The sequence below is a fragment of the Ambystoma mexicanum genome, chromosome 4p (assembly GCF_040938575.1).
Source record: "Ambystoma mexicanum isolate Mex_15411 chromosome 4p, UKY_AmexF1_1, whole genome shotgun sequence".
Taxonomy (NCBI): domain Eukaryota; kingdom Metazoa; phylum Chordata; class Amphibia; order Caudata; family Ambystomatidae; genus Ambystoma; species Ambystoma mexicanum.
Window position 1 is genome coordinate 1022168504 of NC_090927.1, and position 18035 is coordinate 1022186538.

At 45.2% G+C, this 18035-nt stretch overlaps 1 protein-coding gene across 3 annotated transcripts in view; it reads left to right on the top strand.

Moving 5' to 3' along the window:
* TBC1D32 (TBC1 domain family member 32) overlaps window positions 1-18035 on the top strand; it is a 2506374-nt gene that overhangs the window by 566773 nt on the left and 1921566 nt on the right. For all 3 annotated transcript variants that reach the window (XM_069606604.1, XM_069606605.1, XM_069606606.1), the window contains one exon: window positions 5999-6143. In XM_069606604.1, the coding sequence (XP_069462705.1) occupies window positions 5999-6143 (145 nt within the window). The remainder of the gene's footprint in view (window positions 1-5998; window positions 6144-18035) is intronic.

Consider the following 18035-nt stretch of genomic DNA (forward strand, 5'->3'; position numbering starts at 1 on the left):
GGAATTCTTCAATATTTTCTTTATATCCCCTGGTTTACTCTCCTGCCAGGTATCTTTTACTATGTCTCTTCCTTTCGTATGCTTTATGGATTACCTGGTATACTCTCCTACTAGGAATGCCCCCCTTCTGGATCTTGCAGATCCCTGGTTTACTCTTCTGCCAGGTATCTTCCTACAAAAGGTTTCACTGCCTGATGTGCTTCCTTCACCAGGACTTATTACAATGTTCACTTTCTTTCCAAGTAGAACACAGTTGTACTATGTCACTGTTTAGACCTCATTTATTTAATTATTTTCTTTATAACGCGCCTAATACCATACCTGAGTTCGGTTTCTAAGCGTGGATCCGAACCTCTGTTGCTCTGCGTGGTCTTTCTTCCAAGACCAGCGCGTTGCCCCATGCTATCCTCCGTTCATTGACTTCAGATACTACTTGTTCCGACTTCCCCATATCAACATCTCATTTATGAAGACTTGTCCATGTTCTGTCTGTCAATCTCTTCACTAGTATTTCTTTGCTGGTGGCAATGTATGTTCCAATGTTCCCCAATTTGACATCTCATATAAGGTTACTTGTACAGGTTTTGCCCTTACCCTTTAATTGGTCGGTAGTCAAAATAATTATTCAATTGCTCATATCTATGCCAGCATGTCCCAGGGCTCCCAACTCCTTTGGGCTGGCTCACCAGTGTGTGTTGGCGTTTCCAGATGATGGCGTGTGGAGGCTGCAAAGGTCTGTCCTTGGGAAAGCTTCCCCTGCTTCTCAGACCCTCATTTGGTTCTTGTGCCGGCTTTGCAGTCCGTTGATGACTTAACTGATGCAGCGCCACAGGACTGCATCTCCAACAGCCTCGCAACTGCTGTTTGCCTTTCAGTGGTCCTTTCGAGGTGTCCGCCATGCTCTCACCGGTTTCCAGTCTTTCTGGCAAAGTGTACTCTGAGGCGGCTGCCCGTGAGCATCTGGCTCTCCCAGCGCGGCTCGTCTCTGTGAATCTGCTTCTGCTGTTGGTTCCACTTCCCTCTTGGCTTACTCTGCAACTCTCTTCTCTCCTGAATTGCAAGTGTTCAGTAGGTTTAACTGTCCCGCGCAGCTGATTGTTGAAGCCAATGCCTCACATCACTTTGGTGGAGTCCAGGGGCATCAGACTCACATTGGTAGTCTGGGCCAGATGTCAGTCCACCTCCCACAAGTAGTAACTTAATCAGGAGTACACAGATGTTTTCTCCACACATTTGGGATTGTTGCAAGTCAATCTGTTTACCATGAGGCTGAATTTAAAGTGTCCCTGGTTCTGATCCAGGGAGCTTCCCTTAAAGATCTCTAGGAGATGCCTTGGTTGTGAATTGGGAAAACAGAAAGATGATGGCTGGGAGGTGTTGAATGAATCATAACCTCTGGCATTGCTCAGGGCAGCCCTCCATACAATCCTTTTTCAGCCTCCTATACCATAACATAAAGGGAAAGACCATATACAAACCAGGCGTGGTCCCACCCCAAAAGGGGCAGTCAAGCCCTAACTACTAGTTACATGGCACCTGACACTTTTGGACAGTGACAGAGGGTGCTGGGAATCCCCCCAGGCTAGTTGATTATTAGCGTTTGGGGTATAATGTGAAGGAGCCCCATGTCACCCTAACTTAGCCCCCATCACTGAGAGGTCGACAGGACAGTTGCATGCAGGATAAAAAAATGCTATATTAAGGTCCTTGCCAAAAGTTATGCAATGTCTTTTAGAACAGTGCAACCGCTCCCTGCGGTAGGTTCATTGTGAGAAAGTGGCCAACCCTCCCCACATTTACAACAACCCTTAAGAGCTTATGCGGCTTCTTTTGGGTGCTGCTACCGATGCGGCCCGGCCGAGTTCCGCCAACACTGGCACATATGCAAGTTGGTGGTCAGGAAGGTGTCTGTGGAAGGCGTTTTGAAAGAGAGAAGAGGGAGCAGAGGTGGGTGTAGATAAGAGGAGGGAAAAGTGCCATCATGAGGTGGTAGGGAGATTTTGGGAGTTTCTATATAGGAGACACCAAGAAGTGGCGGTAGTAAGATATAAAGTGGTAACTAGGAGAAATCATAAGATGAGAGGTGGAGACATCTAGAGGCTGTCGGAGCAAGAAAGCAGGAGGTGGTAGAAAGAAGACAGCCGGAGGTGGCAGGAGGGAAACAGCACAGGGTAGTAATAGAAAGATAATCATGACACAGCAGGAGGAAAATATCATGAATTATTAGGAACAAAAAATCAGGAGTTGGAAGGAACTAGACATCAGTATGTGGGAAGACCCAAGATGTGACAGGAGGGCAGGCATCAGGAGGTGGTGGTAGGTAGTTTGGTGAGATGGTTGTCAGCTTGAGTAGGGTGGAACAAGAGGGCACACTTTGCTCAAGGCATAGGGTAAAGGTGAGACCCCGATCAGAAGGATGTAAAGCCACATAAGCACATGTTGTGGTGTTGAAGGGAAATGTATAGAGGAGGAGTAGGAAGTTGGTGAAAGGGAAGGAATCGGCTCACCAGGAAAGGGAAATGATAATGCACTCTTAAGCCCATCTGTGCAAGCTGGGATGAGAAAACCAGATAGCTCAGTCATAAAGTGAAAGAGAATCCCCAGTTCTACCTGCGGCTTGTGACAGATACACAGCAACATCTGTAGGACTTCCAAGAGGTTAGGTCGTGGTTGTATCCCACCATCAACCAGGTACAGACTGGTGGAGTTTAAGAGCAAGAACCCTAGAGACTGTGGGTGATGGGGCATCTCCCCTTGAACCCATAAGAACTTTATAAGAAGATTTTTGGAAGTATGAAGCTTTTCTTTTATTGAACTTCAACATTGGAATTGCAGACGTTTACAGTGGACAAAGAAAGGGACTCTGATTTTTGTTAGATTCCAATGGAGTAGGACATTACAAGATATCCTGCCAATTTCAAAAAGGGCAACATTTGGGTTGTTGTGAAATTGTTAATTATCTTCAAAGTAAGGGTTTGTGTGGAAAGCAACAAGGCAACCTAAAACGACTTCAGAGGAAACGGATTAGCTTGCTGGTCTGTGTAAACAGATTTATATGTTATTAATCTGAAGATAAATTAAAAATTAATAAAGGGCTTTAGACCCATACAGCCAGCGTGTTCTAGTCTGTTGGTCCATGTCATGACATATGGTGTGAGGAGTGGGATCAACAGGTTTAGGCAGAGTAAGCCAACCCAGGAAGAGCTCTAAAATAACAAGGAAATTCTGAGGATTTAACACCCTGATATTGTCCAAATCCTTTATGGATGGATTTATGTGGGCTTCCTTCTGGCCTGTGATGGTTTGTCTCACATCAGCCAACCCAATGAAGACAAAAAGACAAAGAAGATTAGGAACTAACCCCACTTGAAGAAAGTCTTGAGAGCAGTTCAGAGACCAATCCCATAAGATGTTGCTCAGGAAGTTCAGTAGATATCAATCCCTCACTTCAAGAGCATGAAGGAACTTCCCACTGTGTCGTCTGACCAAAAACAATTAGCAAATATCCACTCCTTGGTTAGAACAGAAAAGGAGTGCCCAGGCATTCTGAGGGACGTCCTGCAGAACTCCATCTTACTGGCAGAAAAGTACAAATTCACTTTTTTCAGAAGGTGTCATTTTGAATTCAAGTCCAGATTAAATGGGTTAACCAGGAAGGGAACAGGTGGAAGCATCACCTGGATCTCTTAACCCCCTATCAAACATGATAGTGGGCCTGATCACGAGTTGGACTTTAGCCCTCAAATGCGGCGGTAACTGTGTTATTGCCGCATTTAAGGGCTGCACCAATCACAAGTATGGCGCGTTTTCCCCCAGCAGTATTTCCATGCAGTAATTGTGCCAAAGATTCCCCATGGGGACTCAGTTAGCGCCCCACCCGTGATCTGGCTGTAATACCGCCGGATGGGTGGGCGCTAATGCTAACAAAGTTGGGCGATATCCCAGCCAGGATACTGCCCAACTCATAATCAATCAATAAAGGCCCGACCTGTCTCTCTCTTGCAATGGTATTCAGCAGCTGATGATCCAGAGGCCTTTTTCCAAAACGTTTAAAGATTTGCTGAAGCAGCCAACAGGGGACAAATCATTTGGTCCTGCTTTGTTGCCCTTGTCTTAATGGCAAAGCTCCAAGTCACCTATCGGATCATGAATGCTGACATCCAAACAGGTGTAACATGCTGCCACAGAGCCACACTGAGAGTTATTGACAGTTCAAGGGTTTTTATTACAATTATGCCAAAACAAAAGGGTTGGACTGTTCTTCATAAAAAGGGGCACAGGCTTGTCTAAGAAGTTTTGAAAAAAGGCACTAGGGCCTTCCCTCTTTTTCGTATCCTTTGGGCTGCCCACCCTAACCCAGGCATCCATACACCCAGTTAGTGATAAGGTTTGGTAACCCCTACTGCCTAAATCCTTGATCTTGTGCTCGGGTGGTTCTCCTAAATCCTGGCTCCCTAAATCCCTCAGGGACTTTCTAGCTGTCCCCACTCTAACCCTGCTTACTGTTCTATTGGGAGTTGGGAGTAGTGGCACCGCTCAGTCGGTTGGATGCACCCACAAGCTGTCACTTTCACTCTCATCTTACCCTGCTCTACTCTACCTCCTCCTCCTCCTCCTCCTCTGCTCACCTTGTCTCCTCTGTCCCTCCAGTTTTTCACTCTGCCGTCCACTGACCTCCATCCTTTGATAGTAAATATCCTCCTACTCCACTGTTACCACTTATCTGCCGCTCGCTACTACTCTCTTCACGAGTACTACTACGTTCTTCTCACTACTACTACTTCTCTCCTTACCACAACTATGCTCGTCTCACCACTACTACTTCTCTCCTCTTACTCCTACTACTGCTCTCGCCCTGCTACTATCCCTATTCTTCTAAATAACATTCTCTTCAAATCCATTCCTTACTCTTAACTCCTATTCATCTGTCACACCAACACCCACACTCACCCTACAGTACTATTGCACTTACCACCAGTACCTCACCTTTCTGGAACAATGGCCTCCACACTCCACCACTCCTTCTTTTCTCCTGCTGGTCTATTGGCATACCTGCACTGCTCTACTGATCTCTCCAGGATACTGCACACTACTCCTTCCTGTTTCCTGTATTAAGTATTCCCCCTTTCCCAGGGATTGAACTTTCTGCCCGACCAATCTAAGTTCTCCCTGCCCTGGTTGGGCATGTGCATGGTGAATCTTTAAATTGGGCTTCAAGCCCTGCTTCCCCATCCTGCGCAGGCTCGTCATGTTGTGAAAAGATAGACCGCCCATGGGGACTGTTCTCTCCCCATTCCACAGCCTTTGTGTAGTCTACAGGAAGTATTGAACGTACCTGGTGTTTCCCCTTCCTCAGGCGAGGCTCAGCTGATGGAGTCTGCTAGAACAGCGCTTACTTTAAGAATGCTGTGTCAGTTTGCTATTTCCTGTGGTGGCTCTCTCTCGCTGATTAGCACGTCTCTACCTTTCGCTTCCTGTATGAAATGATGAAAAGTCGCTGCTCGTCCCTCCAACTCCCAAAAAACCCAGGATTGATCCCAAAGTTGTTCCATGAACCCAGAACCTGGTAGCCAGTCAGGTGGCCAAAAGTGTCAGAGAGGTCAGCGTATTGTTCAAAGTGATCCCAGGTGCAGCTAATTGGTTTTTGGATACAAATGGGGAGATTTATCAGAAAATCATGGAAAGATCTACACCATATTTGTGAAAATGGGCTTTCGGAACCAGGTGACCACTTCTGATAAACAGTACATGAAATTAATGAATGTGCTTTTTTATTTATGACTATGAATGCTATAGCTCAGTGGTCATCAAATATGTCTCACTGTTGATGGGGATAGGTAAAGAAAGATAGCTTCTTAGAACATTGTGCTAAATGTATGTGTTTTGACTACTGTAAAATGAAAACTGTGAAAAAAGAAGTAGAATGCTGTTATATGTGATTTCTAAATAATTACATTGCAGTTGTAATACAGCACCCGTTTTTCTTCCCCTCTTCAAGGTATATGGAAGAGGTAGTGGAAAGCACACTGTCTCTGTTGTCTGTGACGCGAGAGACTAGCCTGCATGAACTGCAAAAGCCATTGGATCCCATCTACTTTTTAGCGTTGATCGATGTTAAAGCCATCTGGTTCAAGAAATGGATGGTAAGACATTACTTTGAATGATAATAGTTTAATGTTTTGTTGCAGCACTGTCAGTCTAGAAAAACGGATACCTCTACTTTGTGACCGCAAACGTATTTTGGTGGCCGTGGGCCAACCGTCTCATGCACGATATGACAGAATATAGGTTTTCGAGTTTGCCAATGAACGGCCATTTTGATGTAACAAGAATTGCATTTTGTTTTCTAACCATTGCTCATTGCTTTCTGTTCCTATTGCTTCGCAGTATATTTTCCGCTTACACTGCTCGACTGTAAAACATTGTTGTCTGTACTTAAAAAGGACAAGGCCGCAGGGCCGTGAGGATAACAAGAGTTCGTTGAAACACAAACATAGGCAGCGCCAGGAAGAATGCCCGGCTCCCTCCCGAATGTAGCCTTGAAGCAGAGCTGCAGGGCATTTAATCATTTCACAGCTGCCAGCCAGTCTCGTTATATGGTAGAATATGCTAGAATAATACAGCTAAAGGCTTGGATTATGCTTTTCTTATGGCCCCCCTTTGCTGAGCCCGCTAGAGCGTGTCGGCTCCCAGGACACGAATAGCACCTAATAGATAGCAAGGTTTGGAATGCAACTCTTCCCCCCGTATGTAGCTCGCTTCCAAGAACAGAAGCGCTGTGTTCTATTCAACAACTGGAAGATGCCTCTGCACTCACAAATTGCAAATTGTTACTAGAATAGATGTTTGATGGTGTCATAGTTGTCGGAGATGTCCATCATCACACCAAGTTCAAAGAAACCCAATAAAAGGGGGGTGTTAGACATGTCATAGCTGATTGTTTGATATGCATTTTGTATATATGTAACTGATGTACGTAATTCACTCTCTTGCGTCCCTCGAGGTCTAGAGATACACGTCGCGGGGCATGAGACCGAGTTGGCCAACTGAGACTTTTGCTTTGCAATAAACCCTAGCTTTGGGGATACAACCTTGTGTCTGGCGTATCCATCGTGTGTGGTGACTCGCCTTGTTTCCATAGACGTTAGGGACCCCCAGGGGCCCCTTTCAAGATGGCGCCCAAATAGGGACCCTACCCCACTTGTTCCATCGTATAACGTTGTAATTGAGTAAGGCGGAGAACGGCAAGGGCGAGACGATAGAGCCGGGATCAAGATGTGTTCAGGGCACCCTGTAAAAGTGATGAGACTCCTTTGCAGATCTGCACACATCTGATCCCTGATCGACGTGCCTGGCTAGAGAACAAGGAGGCGAGGGTCCCGAAACGAGGCGGAAGCCAAGAAACGCAGACACAACGTCATTTGGTGCATCAGTATACAGACGACTTGATCTATCAGGTGAGTCATTCCCCGATTCAAAGTAATCCTGATATTGGTTGAGAGTTGACTTCGCAAAATCAAACACCCTAGGTAAGGTTGATTAACCAGGGGGAAGGTTGAAACATGCCTGGGGTATTGTCCACCTTAGCAGGGTTTTTCCGCTGCGGTAGACAATCTTTGGAAGATGGCCAAATTGTACCACCTGGGGGAACGCCGGCGTATGAGATGTATGTGAAGTATGGAGTGGGTGCGATAATATTCTGTGAGACTTGGCATAGGCAAACCAGAAAGCAACAAGACCATCAGTGGGCGATTAATGGTAGTTTTGAGATAGCAAGGATAGACAACCTGGAAAGGGTGTTGATAAGAAAGAAAGCGCGTCCTGCAGCATTTGAGACTATTAAAGACTGGAGAAAGGAAGCAATGCTCCGATTTAAAAGCAGACCGAAGCATGCGCACAGGCATAAATCGAAAGGTGAAGTAGCGGAAGAGAAAGAAGAGGAGGAGTGGACTGAGAGTCTAAGAAGGGTAGGTAGGTGAGACCAGTTGAATATAGAAAAGATATATCCACAACGGGAATTACACATAGCAGATGAATTGATAGAAAATATATTGACCCATACAAAACAAGGCCCAAGATCAGAAGTGAGGCCAGACACGTCAGTAGTTACTGCCCAGACCCCGCCCGTAGCCCAAGCTCCCCCTCCGGTAGCTCAAGCCCTCCCACAGCCACAGACCGTGCACGTAACACTTCCTATTAGCCAACCAGGCCCACAACAGACACTCCCTCTTCCCGTTGTCCCATCCGCACCTCCCGCCTCAGACACAGACTCGGTACCGTCCGTTCCTCCCGGGGTTGTAGTTGAAACCACGGGGGCAAGAGGCGGGATTGACCAACGGGGATGCACGAGGGTAACTCGCAGTGCGATCAGCAAAGAAAGGAAGGTTGAATTGCAGCAACAGACAGAGATGTATATAGACGGGAATGATGGGATGGCAACATTGGCTTTGATGAATAACTTCCGAAGAAGCAACGAAAGACAGGTAGTGTTGGAATGCATGGGTGAATATTTGGTGGAGAAATGGAAACAGTTAATTGGGAAATTACCACCGCAGCGATTGTTAGATTTGAATGCATTAGCACGCTGTAGCGAGAGGGATGAAGAAGTGAGAGAACATATATATGGACTTTTTGAACTTAAAGATGAATTAGATAATGAATATGCCGAAATGTTTGCTACACCTGGGTACAGGAGTAGGGATATCGGGAGAAATAGGAAGGAAACTGTAGAGCCATATATACAACAACGACATTCAATGTCGTCAGTGCAGAGGGGCGACAAATTAAATGTATGTATACGAGAAGCGTTTAGATGGATGTCGGATCCCAGTATTCCCACAATGGAGATACACAAGATATTTTATGAATATTCCATGCCCATGAAAAGAAAAGCACTACAGTCGATGGCTGAACATTTATTAGATAAAGATATAAAAAACGATAAGGCCAGTCCACCCGAAATAATGACAGTATATAGAAGAGCACTAGAGCGAGGGACAGGAGAAACAGCCCTATCGCTGGATCTGGGAATATTGTTACATCTAAGAGAAGGGGGGGGGGGCAGTAAGTGGGGCATTTCCTATGAGAGAGGTCCCACCTACCTTTGTGCCCAAAGTAGAGGTTCCCGCAGTGGGAATGTAGCGGCGCAGGTAACACCAGCCCATTACTCCGCCCAATATGTGCATGTCCCCTTTTCCAGAAAGGAGGTGAATAACATAAAGCAGACGATTCCTGATATAAGAAAGAATCCTGCAGGGTTTTACAAGGAAGTAGAGTCCTGCCTGCAATCATCCGTGCTTACCATGGGTGACATAGACCTAATATTCCCGGTGATTCTGCCAGCAGACATATGGAAACAAATAAGGAAGATAGATGACGCAACGGCCTTTGGCGCCACATGGGCAGAATTGATAATAGAAGTCAGGACTAGTTGGAGGAACACCAGGAGCCAACCTGGTAGCATTACCAGCACGTATAGTGCAGAAATTAAAAGAAATTGTCCCAGAGAAAAGAATTCAATAGGACAAATTGACTGCATGTATACAAGGCAAGGATGAGTTAGCTAAAGATTCACAGACTTCAGTGGGCAGGATGTGGGCTCGGAAGCGGGAAAGAGGTTATTTGTTGACAAATATGTGAGGGGGTTAAAACTTCCAATCCAGGATCTAATAACGACATCAGAGAGTGCATGGCAAGCAAAAACGTTGGGCGAAGTATTACACATGGCCCAATATTATGAGCACAGAGTGACTGCGGGAAAAGAGAAAGAAGAGAGGGATAGGGTAAATCTGAAAACACGGGTACTACTGCAGCAAGTACTAGGACATAATAGAGGGCAAGCGAACGCACAAGGAAGGAGTAATTCGAATATGCATGGGGGAACAGTGGGACCAAATCAGTGTGCGTATTGTAAGGAGGAAGGACACTGGCGAGCGCAATTTCCGCATCTACAGAATAGAAATGGGTCTGGTCAGAGGAGACAGCATAGAGGACACCCAGGAGCGAATGGACCAAATAGGAATAGTATTCAGCAGCATCACAATAACGGAGGTAATCAAAACCAAGGCCAAAACCAAAATGCCCCAAACCAGAGTCAGGGACAGCAAAATCAACAATATGGAAACCAGAGTGGGGGAAATAGAGGAAAGAGTGGGAACGTTTTCGATACACAGCCAAACACGTATTACAGTAACAGTAATGATTACACATCGGACGATGTGTTATTTCCCCAATAGGACAGCCCAGGACAGGGGTCAGAACCAGTGGCTATTCCCGTGAATCAGAGAGGACCCTACGTAGAAATGAGAGTCGGGAATGAGGAGCACCGCTTTCTTGTAGATACAGGAGCGCAGAAGTGTTCAATAGACCACCACTTGGTTCCGGATATACCACTGTCAGGGCAAAAGAATGTTTCCTTAGGGTTCGCAGGTACACCAGTCATAAATCCAGTGTCCAAACCAGTCCCAGTTACAATAGGACCATTTACTGAACATTGTCCTTTCCTTTTAACAGAAAATTGTGGGGAGAACTTGTTGGGATTAAATTTGTTGAAAAAATTAGGTTCCGTTATACATTGCATGGCAGACGGAGTGTTCCTAACGATTTGGCCACACGATGCCCCTGTGTCAGAATTCATGTCCGAAACTTTACCAGGGGAATGAAGTAAAGTACCAACCTGTATATGGGCAATGCATGACAATGATGTAGGATTCTTAAAGATAGAGCCAGTAAAGATCATTTTGAAAAAAGGTGTTACCCTACCGCGAATACCCAATACAGAATTTCGGCTGAAGGTGAGAAAGGATTGAAGAGTATTGGTACAGATTTGGTGAAATTAGGGGTAATCGAGGAAATTACAGGCAGTACATGCAACAGCCCGATTCTTCCAGTTTATAAAAAAGGAGGCAATGAGGTACCATACCGTTTTATAATTGATTTGCGCGCATTGAACAAGGTAGTAGATCCACAATTTCCTCTAGTGCCAGATGTCACTACAATATTGACAATGATACCTGTTTCAGCAGAATATTTTAGTGTAGTGGATTTGAAAAACGCGTTCTTCAGTATTCCAGTGGACAAGGACAGCAGATATTTGTTCGCGTTCACATTAGGAGGACGATCATTTACATTTACGCGGATTCCGCAAGGTTACACGAAAGTCCAAGTATTTACAGTAGAGCATTAAAAGAGCAGTTAGACATGCTGGAATTACCAGTGGGTTGTGTACTCCTGCAATAAATAGACAATCTATTGCTAGCTGCAGACACAGAGGAGATTTGTAAAGAAAGCACTGTATTACTACTGTCACACCTAGCGGCAAATTCCAATATAATTGAAAGGAGGTGGCCTATTTGGGCTACCTACTTTCGAAAAGAGGGAGAAGACTAACGCCAGAACGCATAGAAAGTATTTCTTGTATGCCTATTCCAAAGACACAAAAAGGAGTCAGAGCTATAATAGGCATGGCTTCATATTGCCGACAATGGATTGGTAATTTTGCGTTAATTGTGAAGCCGTTGGTGAATTTGACTAGAAAGGATGCGGTTATGCCTTTGCAGTGGGATGAGGAATGTCAGAAACCATTTGATGGATTGAAAACTGCATTATGCTCGGCTCCAGTTTTGGGTACGCCGAATTATGAGAACATTTTTAGACTATTTGTGTGTGAAAGTGAAGGATGTGCATTTGCGGTTTTGACACAGGAACAAGGTGGAAGAAATAGGCCATGCGGCTATTTTTCTTCTGCGCTGGACCCTGTAGCGCGCGCACTACCACAATGTTTGCGATTTGTCGCGGCAGCTGCTGCGCTAGTGAAACAAACGTAAGGGATGGTACTGGGGCACACTTTAATTTTGATGGTGCCACATGCCATAGACGTTCTATTAAATAGGACACAGACGCAACACCTCACCTCTGCTAGATTGACAATATATGAGATTATCTTGTTCACGCCCCATATCCAAATTATGAGGTGTAGCACGTTGAATCCTGCAGAGTTAATGAAATTGGGAAGGATGAATCACCCCCCCACGATTGCTTAATGGTCACTGAGGAAGAAACCAAGGGGAGAGTTGATTTAAGTGATACCCCACAGAAAGAGCCAGATGGAGAGTTATTTTGTGACGGCTCATGTTTTAAATTACCAGATGGCACGAGAACTGGTGCATATGCTATCACTACCCTAGAGAGCGTTGTAGAAAGCAAAAGAATTCCCTACAATTCGGCACAGACCGCAGCGATAATAGGATTAACCAGAGCCTGCGAGATTTCTGACAATTTGAATGTGAATATATATACTGATAGCCAGTATGCTTTTGGAGTGGTTCATAACTTTGGTCGACTCTGGGCTGAGAGAGGGTTTTTGACATAACATGGCACCAGAATTCAACATGGTCCTTTGATTGTATGATTGCTGTCTGCACTCACGCTTCCAAAGTGCCTAGCAATAGTGAAATGCGAGGCACACAAAAAGGTAACATGCAAAGTAGGAGAGGGAAACGCGTTTGCAGACAGAATTGCGAAACAAACTGCCACTGATTTAAATACCAAAATGATGACGGTTCAGACAGAGGAAGTACCCTGTATGATAGAAAATGGAGTTGCCACTGTCAAAGAAATGCAGGCCGAAGCTACGGCCGATGAAATACAGGGGTGGGCAGAGGGATCTGCTGAGTTGGATCTGGAGGGTTGTTGGGTGGACAAGGGAACTAGAAACTGGATGTTGCCAAATTCGTATGTGACTGCAATGGTCACAATGGCCCACAGCCCTACTCACATCTGTGCGAAAAAGATAATACAGCACCTTTCTAAGTATGGCAGAATGTAAACATAAAAAAGAATGCAGAGAGGTTGGTGCAGAACTGTATCACGTGTTTGCAACACAATGTAGGAAGGGGAACAGTGATTCCAACAGGCAGTTTTGGCCCGCCCTCTATGCCATTTGAAGTGATCCATTTTGATTTCATAGAGATGGAGAGATGCCAAAACGTAAAAGTCGTCTTGGTGGTGATCTGTGCATTCAGTAAGTGGGTAAAGGCATATCCCTTGAAGGACTGCACAGCAATGAGCACAGCAAAAGTAATGCTTAAGGAGTACCTTTCCAGATTTGGCTTGCCCTGTGTTCTATGGTCCGATAATGGACCACATTTTGTGGGCACAGTGGTATTACAGATATGTGCTGGTCTTCTGATTTATAAGAGATTCCATAGTTCAAAGCATCCGAGTTCTGCCAGTCTTGTGGAGAGGCACAATGGGATTCTTAAATCAAAGATTAGCAAGATTTGTGCGGGAAGCAAGTTGAGTTGGGTGGATGCATTACCAATAGCACTATTATGTATGCGTATGTCTGTACAGGCTAAAACTGGGCTCTCCCCGTATGAGATCGTAATGGGGAAGCCGGCAAATGTATGGTGCGCGCACCACAGCCAAAACGACTTAGTGAGGTAGAACATCCTGTGCTTAGTACTTATTGTGGCCTTTTAATGCAGAAATTGTGTTTGATTCATCAGCAGGCGCAGGAGGCATTACCAGTGAGATACACCGGTACGGGCCGGGCCACGCGCAGGAGCCAGGCGACTGGGTGCTGCTAAAATTTTTTGAAAGAAAGTCATCATTAGCACCCAGGTGGCGCGGGCCTTATCAAGTACTCTTGGAGACGCAGACGGCAATACGGGTGGATGGAAGGAAGTCGTGGATCCATGCCACCCATGCCAAGAAGATTCCAACTTCACTGAAAGACTTGCCTGACACTGATGACCAGAAAGGGACAGCAGTCCCAGTAACGGAAGAAACTGTTGCCAGCAAACAGCCACCAAATCTGCCAAAACGAGAAGTGAAACTCGAAACAAAGCCTGAGACGATTGCCAAAGAGGGGGGAAGGGCAAAGAGTGCCCCAACATTGTCCAGCAGAATCGACATCACTGCTGACCGACACAAAATTTGCCTTGCAAATACCAGCAGAAACAAATCGTGTACCCCTTTGGCGCCCACCAGCACTTGCCAACACGCCAAAGAACGGATCTGCATCATTGGCGCGGTGCACACCAGCACCTGCAGTAGCGCCACAGGCTGACTTTGAGCCTGAATCTGGAAGTGCACCGGCACTATCATGGATCACACGATACCAGGAGGAAGGCGATACAACTTGTGGCATCGAAAGACAAAGTGATCCGCAGTTCTTTTTTGATGTTTATGTCAACCTCTGGTTCCGCTCATGGACGGAGAAGGAACTAGAGGTGTGGAGGAGAGAAGCGTGAGAATTGTGCAAGGGAAGGTTTTGGGAATAATACATTGCTATTGATCATGAACATGACGCATGCAATTCTGAAGAAAACAAATTGCTGGGTATGTGCCCATTTACCACAGCATGCTGGGAAAGGAATAGGGTGGTATGTACAGCCACTACCATTAAGTTCTGCATGTAGTGCATCTTTAGGTGCAATGTTTTATGGGAAATGGAATGAGAGTAGTACGGGTCAATTAGACAGAACCAACATGAATGAGTTTGAGGAGATAATAATGAAGCCTGTGGGTTGTTCTATTTTCCATAGAGCACAAGTAATAGCCCCAGAGCCCACGAGGAAAAGTACACGAAAGATAACACGACAAAATAGACGAGATAGATTGTCCCCACCAGAAAAGACATCTGTAATGACGTTTCGTGTAAGAACAGAATGGGACAAAGATGCAATCCCCCCATCTTACACTGTGAATTATAGCCCAAGAACTGTCCCTTTTTGTCTAAAAAAGAAAGGCTCTTTTTCAGTCGGAACATACACTGGATGCATGAATACAGTGGTATTAAAATGGGAAATAGAACCAGTATATGTAGGTGATCCATTTTATTTTATATGTGGAGAGAAAGCATATCCTTGGTTGCCCAGAAACTGGGGAGGTACATGTTATCTAGGTCTACTGTTCCCAGGAGTATTCCTCTTAGAAACAGCAGACATGGCCAGACTATCCAGAACTAGAGTCAAAAGGACTGACAAGGGTGTTTTAATAGCAACTGATGTAGCAAAATCATTAATTCCATTCTTAGGGTGGATAGTGAACTCCTATAATATAAGGCAGCTGTCCAGAATCCTAAAAAATACCATAAACACAACAGCAGATATACTATTTAACATGACGTAGGAAGAAAGAGGAATCAGGTTAATGACGCTGCAAAATAGAATGTCTCTCGATGTGATCCTGGTTGATCGTGGGGGAATTTGCAAAATAGTGGGATCAGCGTGTTGCGTTTATGTTGATGACTATTCCCCTACAATCTTTGAAGCAATAAAGAAAATGCATGTCCTAAACTCTGAACTCCCTACTGGAGAAGGAAGCTGGGGAATAGGATCTTGGTTTTGGGGAATAGTACGTTCTTGGGGATGGAAGTTGATCTCAATATTAGTAGTGGTGTTTGGAATATTCCTAACGTGCTGTTGTTGTATACATTGTCTACCAATAGTTTGCACTGAGATAACTGAGGGATGTACGGAAGGATGTATGCATATGATGACAAAGAAAAAACAACCTCATGGTCGAACTGACCAAGACCCAAATGAGATGAGAGCAGTAAAAGAGTTGATGGCAATAGATATTGATGAAGATGATGATGTTTACGATAGCATGCAAAATTCAGACATAAGTACTTCAGACTCATCATCACTATAGGAGGCTGCAATAAATAGATGAGACATTTGGCATACGGCCAAAGGAGGGTTTGTCGGTCTAGAAAAACGGATACCTCTACTTTGTGACCGCAAACGTATTTTGGTGGCCGTGGGCCAACCGTCTCATGCACGATATGACAGAATATAGGTTTTCGAGTTTGCGAATGAAGGGCCATTTTGATGTAACAAGAATCGCCATTTTGTTTTCTAACCATTGCTCATTGCTTTCTGTTCCTATTGCTTCGCAGTATATTTTCCGCTTACACTGCTCAGCTGTAAAACATTGTTGTCTGTATGTAAAAAGGACAAGGCCGCAGGGCCGTGAGGATAACAAGAGTTTGTTGAAACACAAACGTAGGCAGCGCCAGGAAGAATGCCCGGCTCCCTCCCGAATGTAGCCTTGAAGCAGAGCTGCAGGGCATTTAATCATTTCACAGCTGCCAGCCAGTCTCGTTATATGGTAGAATATGCTAGAATAATACAGCTAAAGGCTTGGATTATGCTTTTCTTACGGCCCCCCTTTGCTGAGCCCGCTAGAGCGTGTCGGCTCCCAGGACGCGAATAGCACCTAATAGATAGCAAGGTTTGGAATGCAACTCTTCCCCCCGTATGTAGCTCGCTTCCAAGAACAGAAGCACTGTGTTCTATTCAACAACTGAAAGATGCCTCCGCACTCACAAATTGCAAATTGTTACTAGAATAGATGTTTGAAGGTGTCATAGTTGTCACAGATGTCCATCATCACACCAAGTTCAAAGAAACCCAATAAAAGGGGGGTGTTAAACATGTCATAGCTGATTGTTTGATATGCATTTTGTATATATGTAACTGATGTACGTAATTCACTCTCTTGCGTCCCTTGAGGTCTAGAGGTACACGTCGCGGGGCGAGACCGAGTTGGCCAACTAAGACTTTTGCTTTGCAATAAACCCTAGCTTTGGGAATACAACCTTGTGTCTGGCGTATCTATCGTGTGTGGTGATTCGCCTTGTTTCCATAGACGTTAGGGACCCCCTAGGGGCCCCTTTCAGCACAGCTTAATGTACTGTAATGCTGGCTAACCAGTAACCTGATCAAATTAGTTGACTTAAACTACCACTGTAGTGAGCAGGGACACTGATTTCAAGAATAGTTCTTTTAATGCAGTGAAGAACTATCAAGAAACGAATAATCGTCAGCTGGCAAAAGATTGTAAAGCAGTCCACAGACGTTTTCTACCTATGATTCTGTTTAAATGGACAGTTTTTTTAAAAAAATTTTTTTATTTATTTTAAACACACTCCCAACAAAATACACATTATTAATCACAAGCAAATACAATTAAATGATTACTAACTCAATCCCCCCTCCCAACTGCCACTCCCCCCGGGCCTACCCTACACTCCATTACCAGTCACTATCCTATCCGTGTTTCTTGTGCGGTGGTCTAAATGGACAGTTAATGCCAGACAGAGATGCTCTTAGGTCTTGCTTCTTCTCATTGTCAACATTAGTGAAATCCTGAACCCATCAAGAGGGTTGGGTACTCTTCCTTTACACCTGTAGAAATGAAGACTATTATTGATCACCTTATTTATTCCCTGTTGTTTTTTTATTCTCTTTGCTATCTTTTTTCCTATCTACCAGAGAGGATTGGGACGTCTTCTATAGATCTACATTTCACAGCACCTTTAATTGGGAGTTTTCACTTGGGTTTTATTTTGCCTAAAACCCTCTTAATGACTGGACTGCAATAGTTAAGAGATAGTATTTTTTTATTTTTTTATTTATTTGTTAAACATTTTTATGGCTCTAATAAAGCAGACAGTGTTTCCTGGCACCACAAGAATAAGGGGCAAGGAGGAACAGAGGAGGATAAACCGTAATACACAGTCCTACTAGGCCTTGTGACATTTGAAGTGCAGCAAACAGGAAGTGTAGGGGGAGCAGGTCAGGGCAAAGGGTAGGTAAGTGGAAAGGGGAGGGAGGATGCAGGAGTGAAGAGGCCCCAGGGGCTAAGTGCTAGGGGCAGCCTGAGGGCAAGGGTCAACTATTGCGAGGAGGGGGTTGGACTAGACTCAGTAGTCTAGTCAGGGAAGGGTGCCCGAAGTCAAGTGCTGGAAGAGGGTGCACTGAGTCAGACTGGTCGATGGAGGACCTGGCCCCTGTATGACTCAGAAAGGGCCAGGCAGCCAGACGCAGCAGCACAAGAGGCTTTAGCAAGTGTAGGGGAGGACTGGTCCAGGAGACCCCTCTCGCCTGCGTTTCTTCCCCAGGTGAGGGCTATGGCCCATTGGGCGTTCCCTCATGCCACCCGGGCCCAGGTGGTGGAGGGCTCACCCACTGGAGACATTGCCCACACGTATCGAGTGCCCACATGTATTGATTGCCACACAA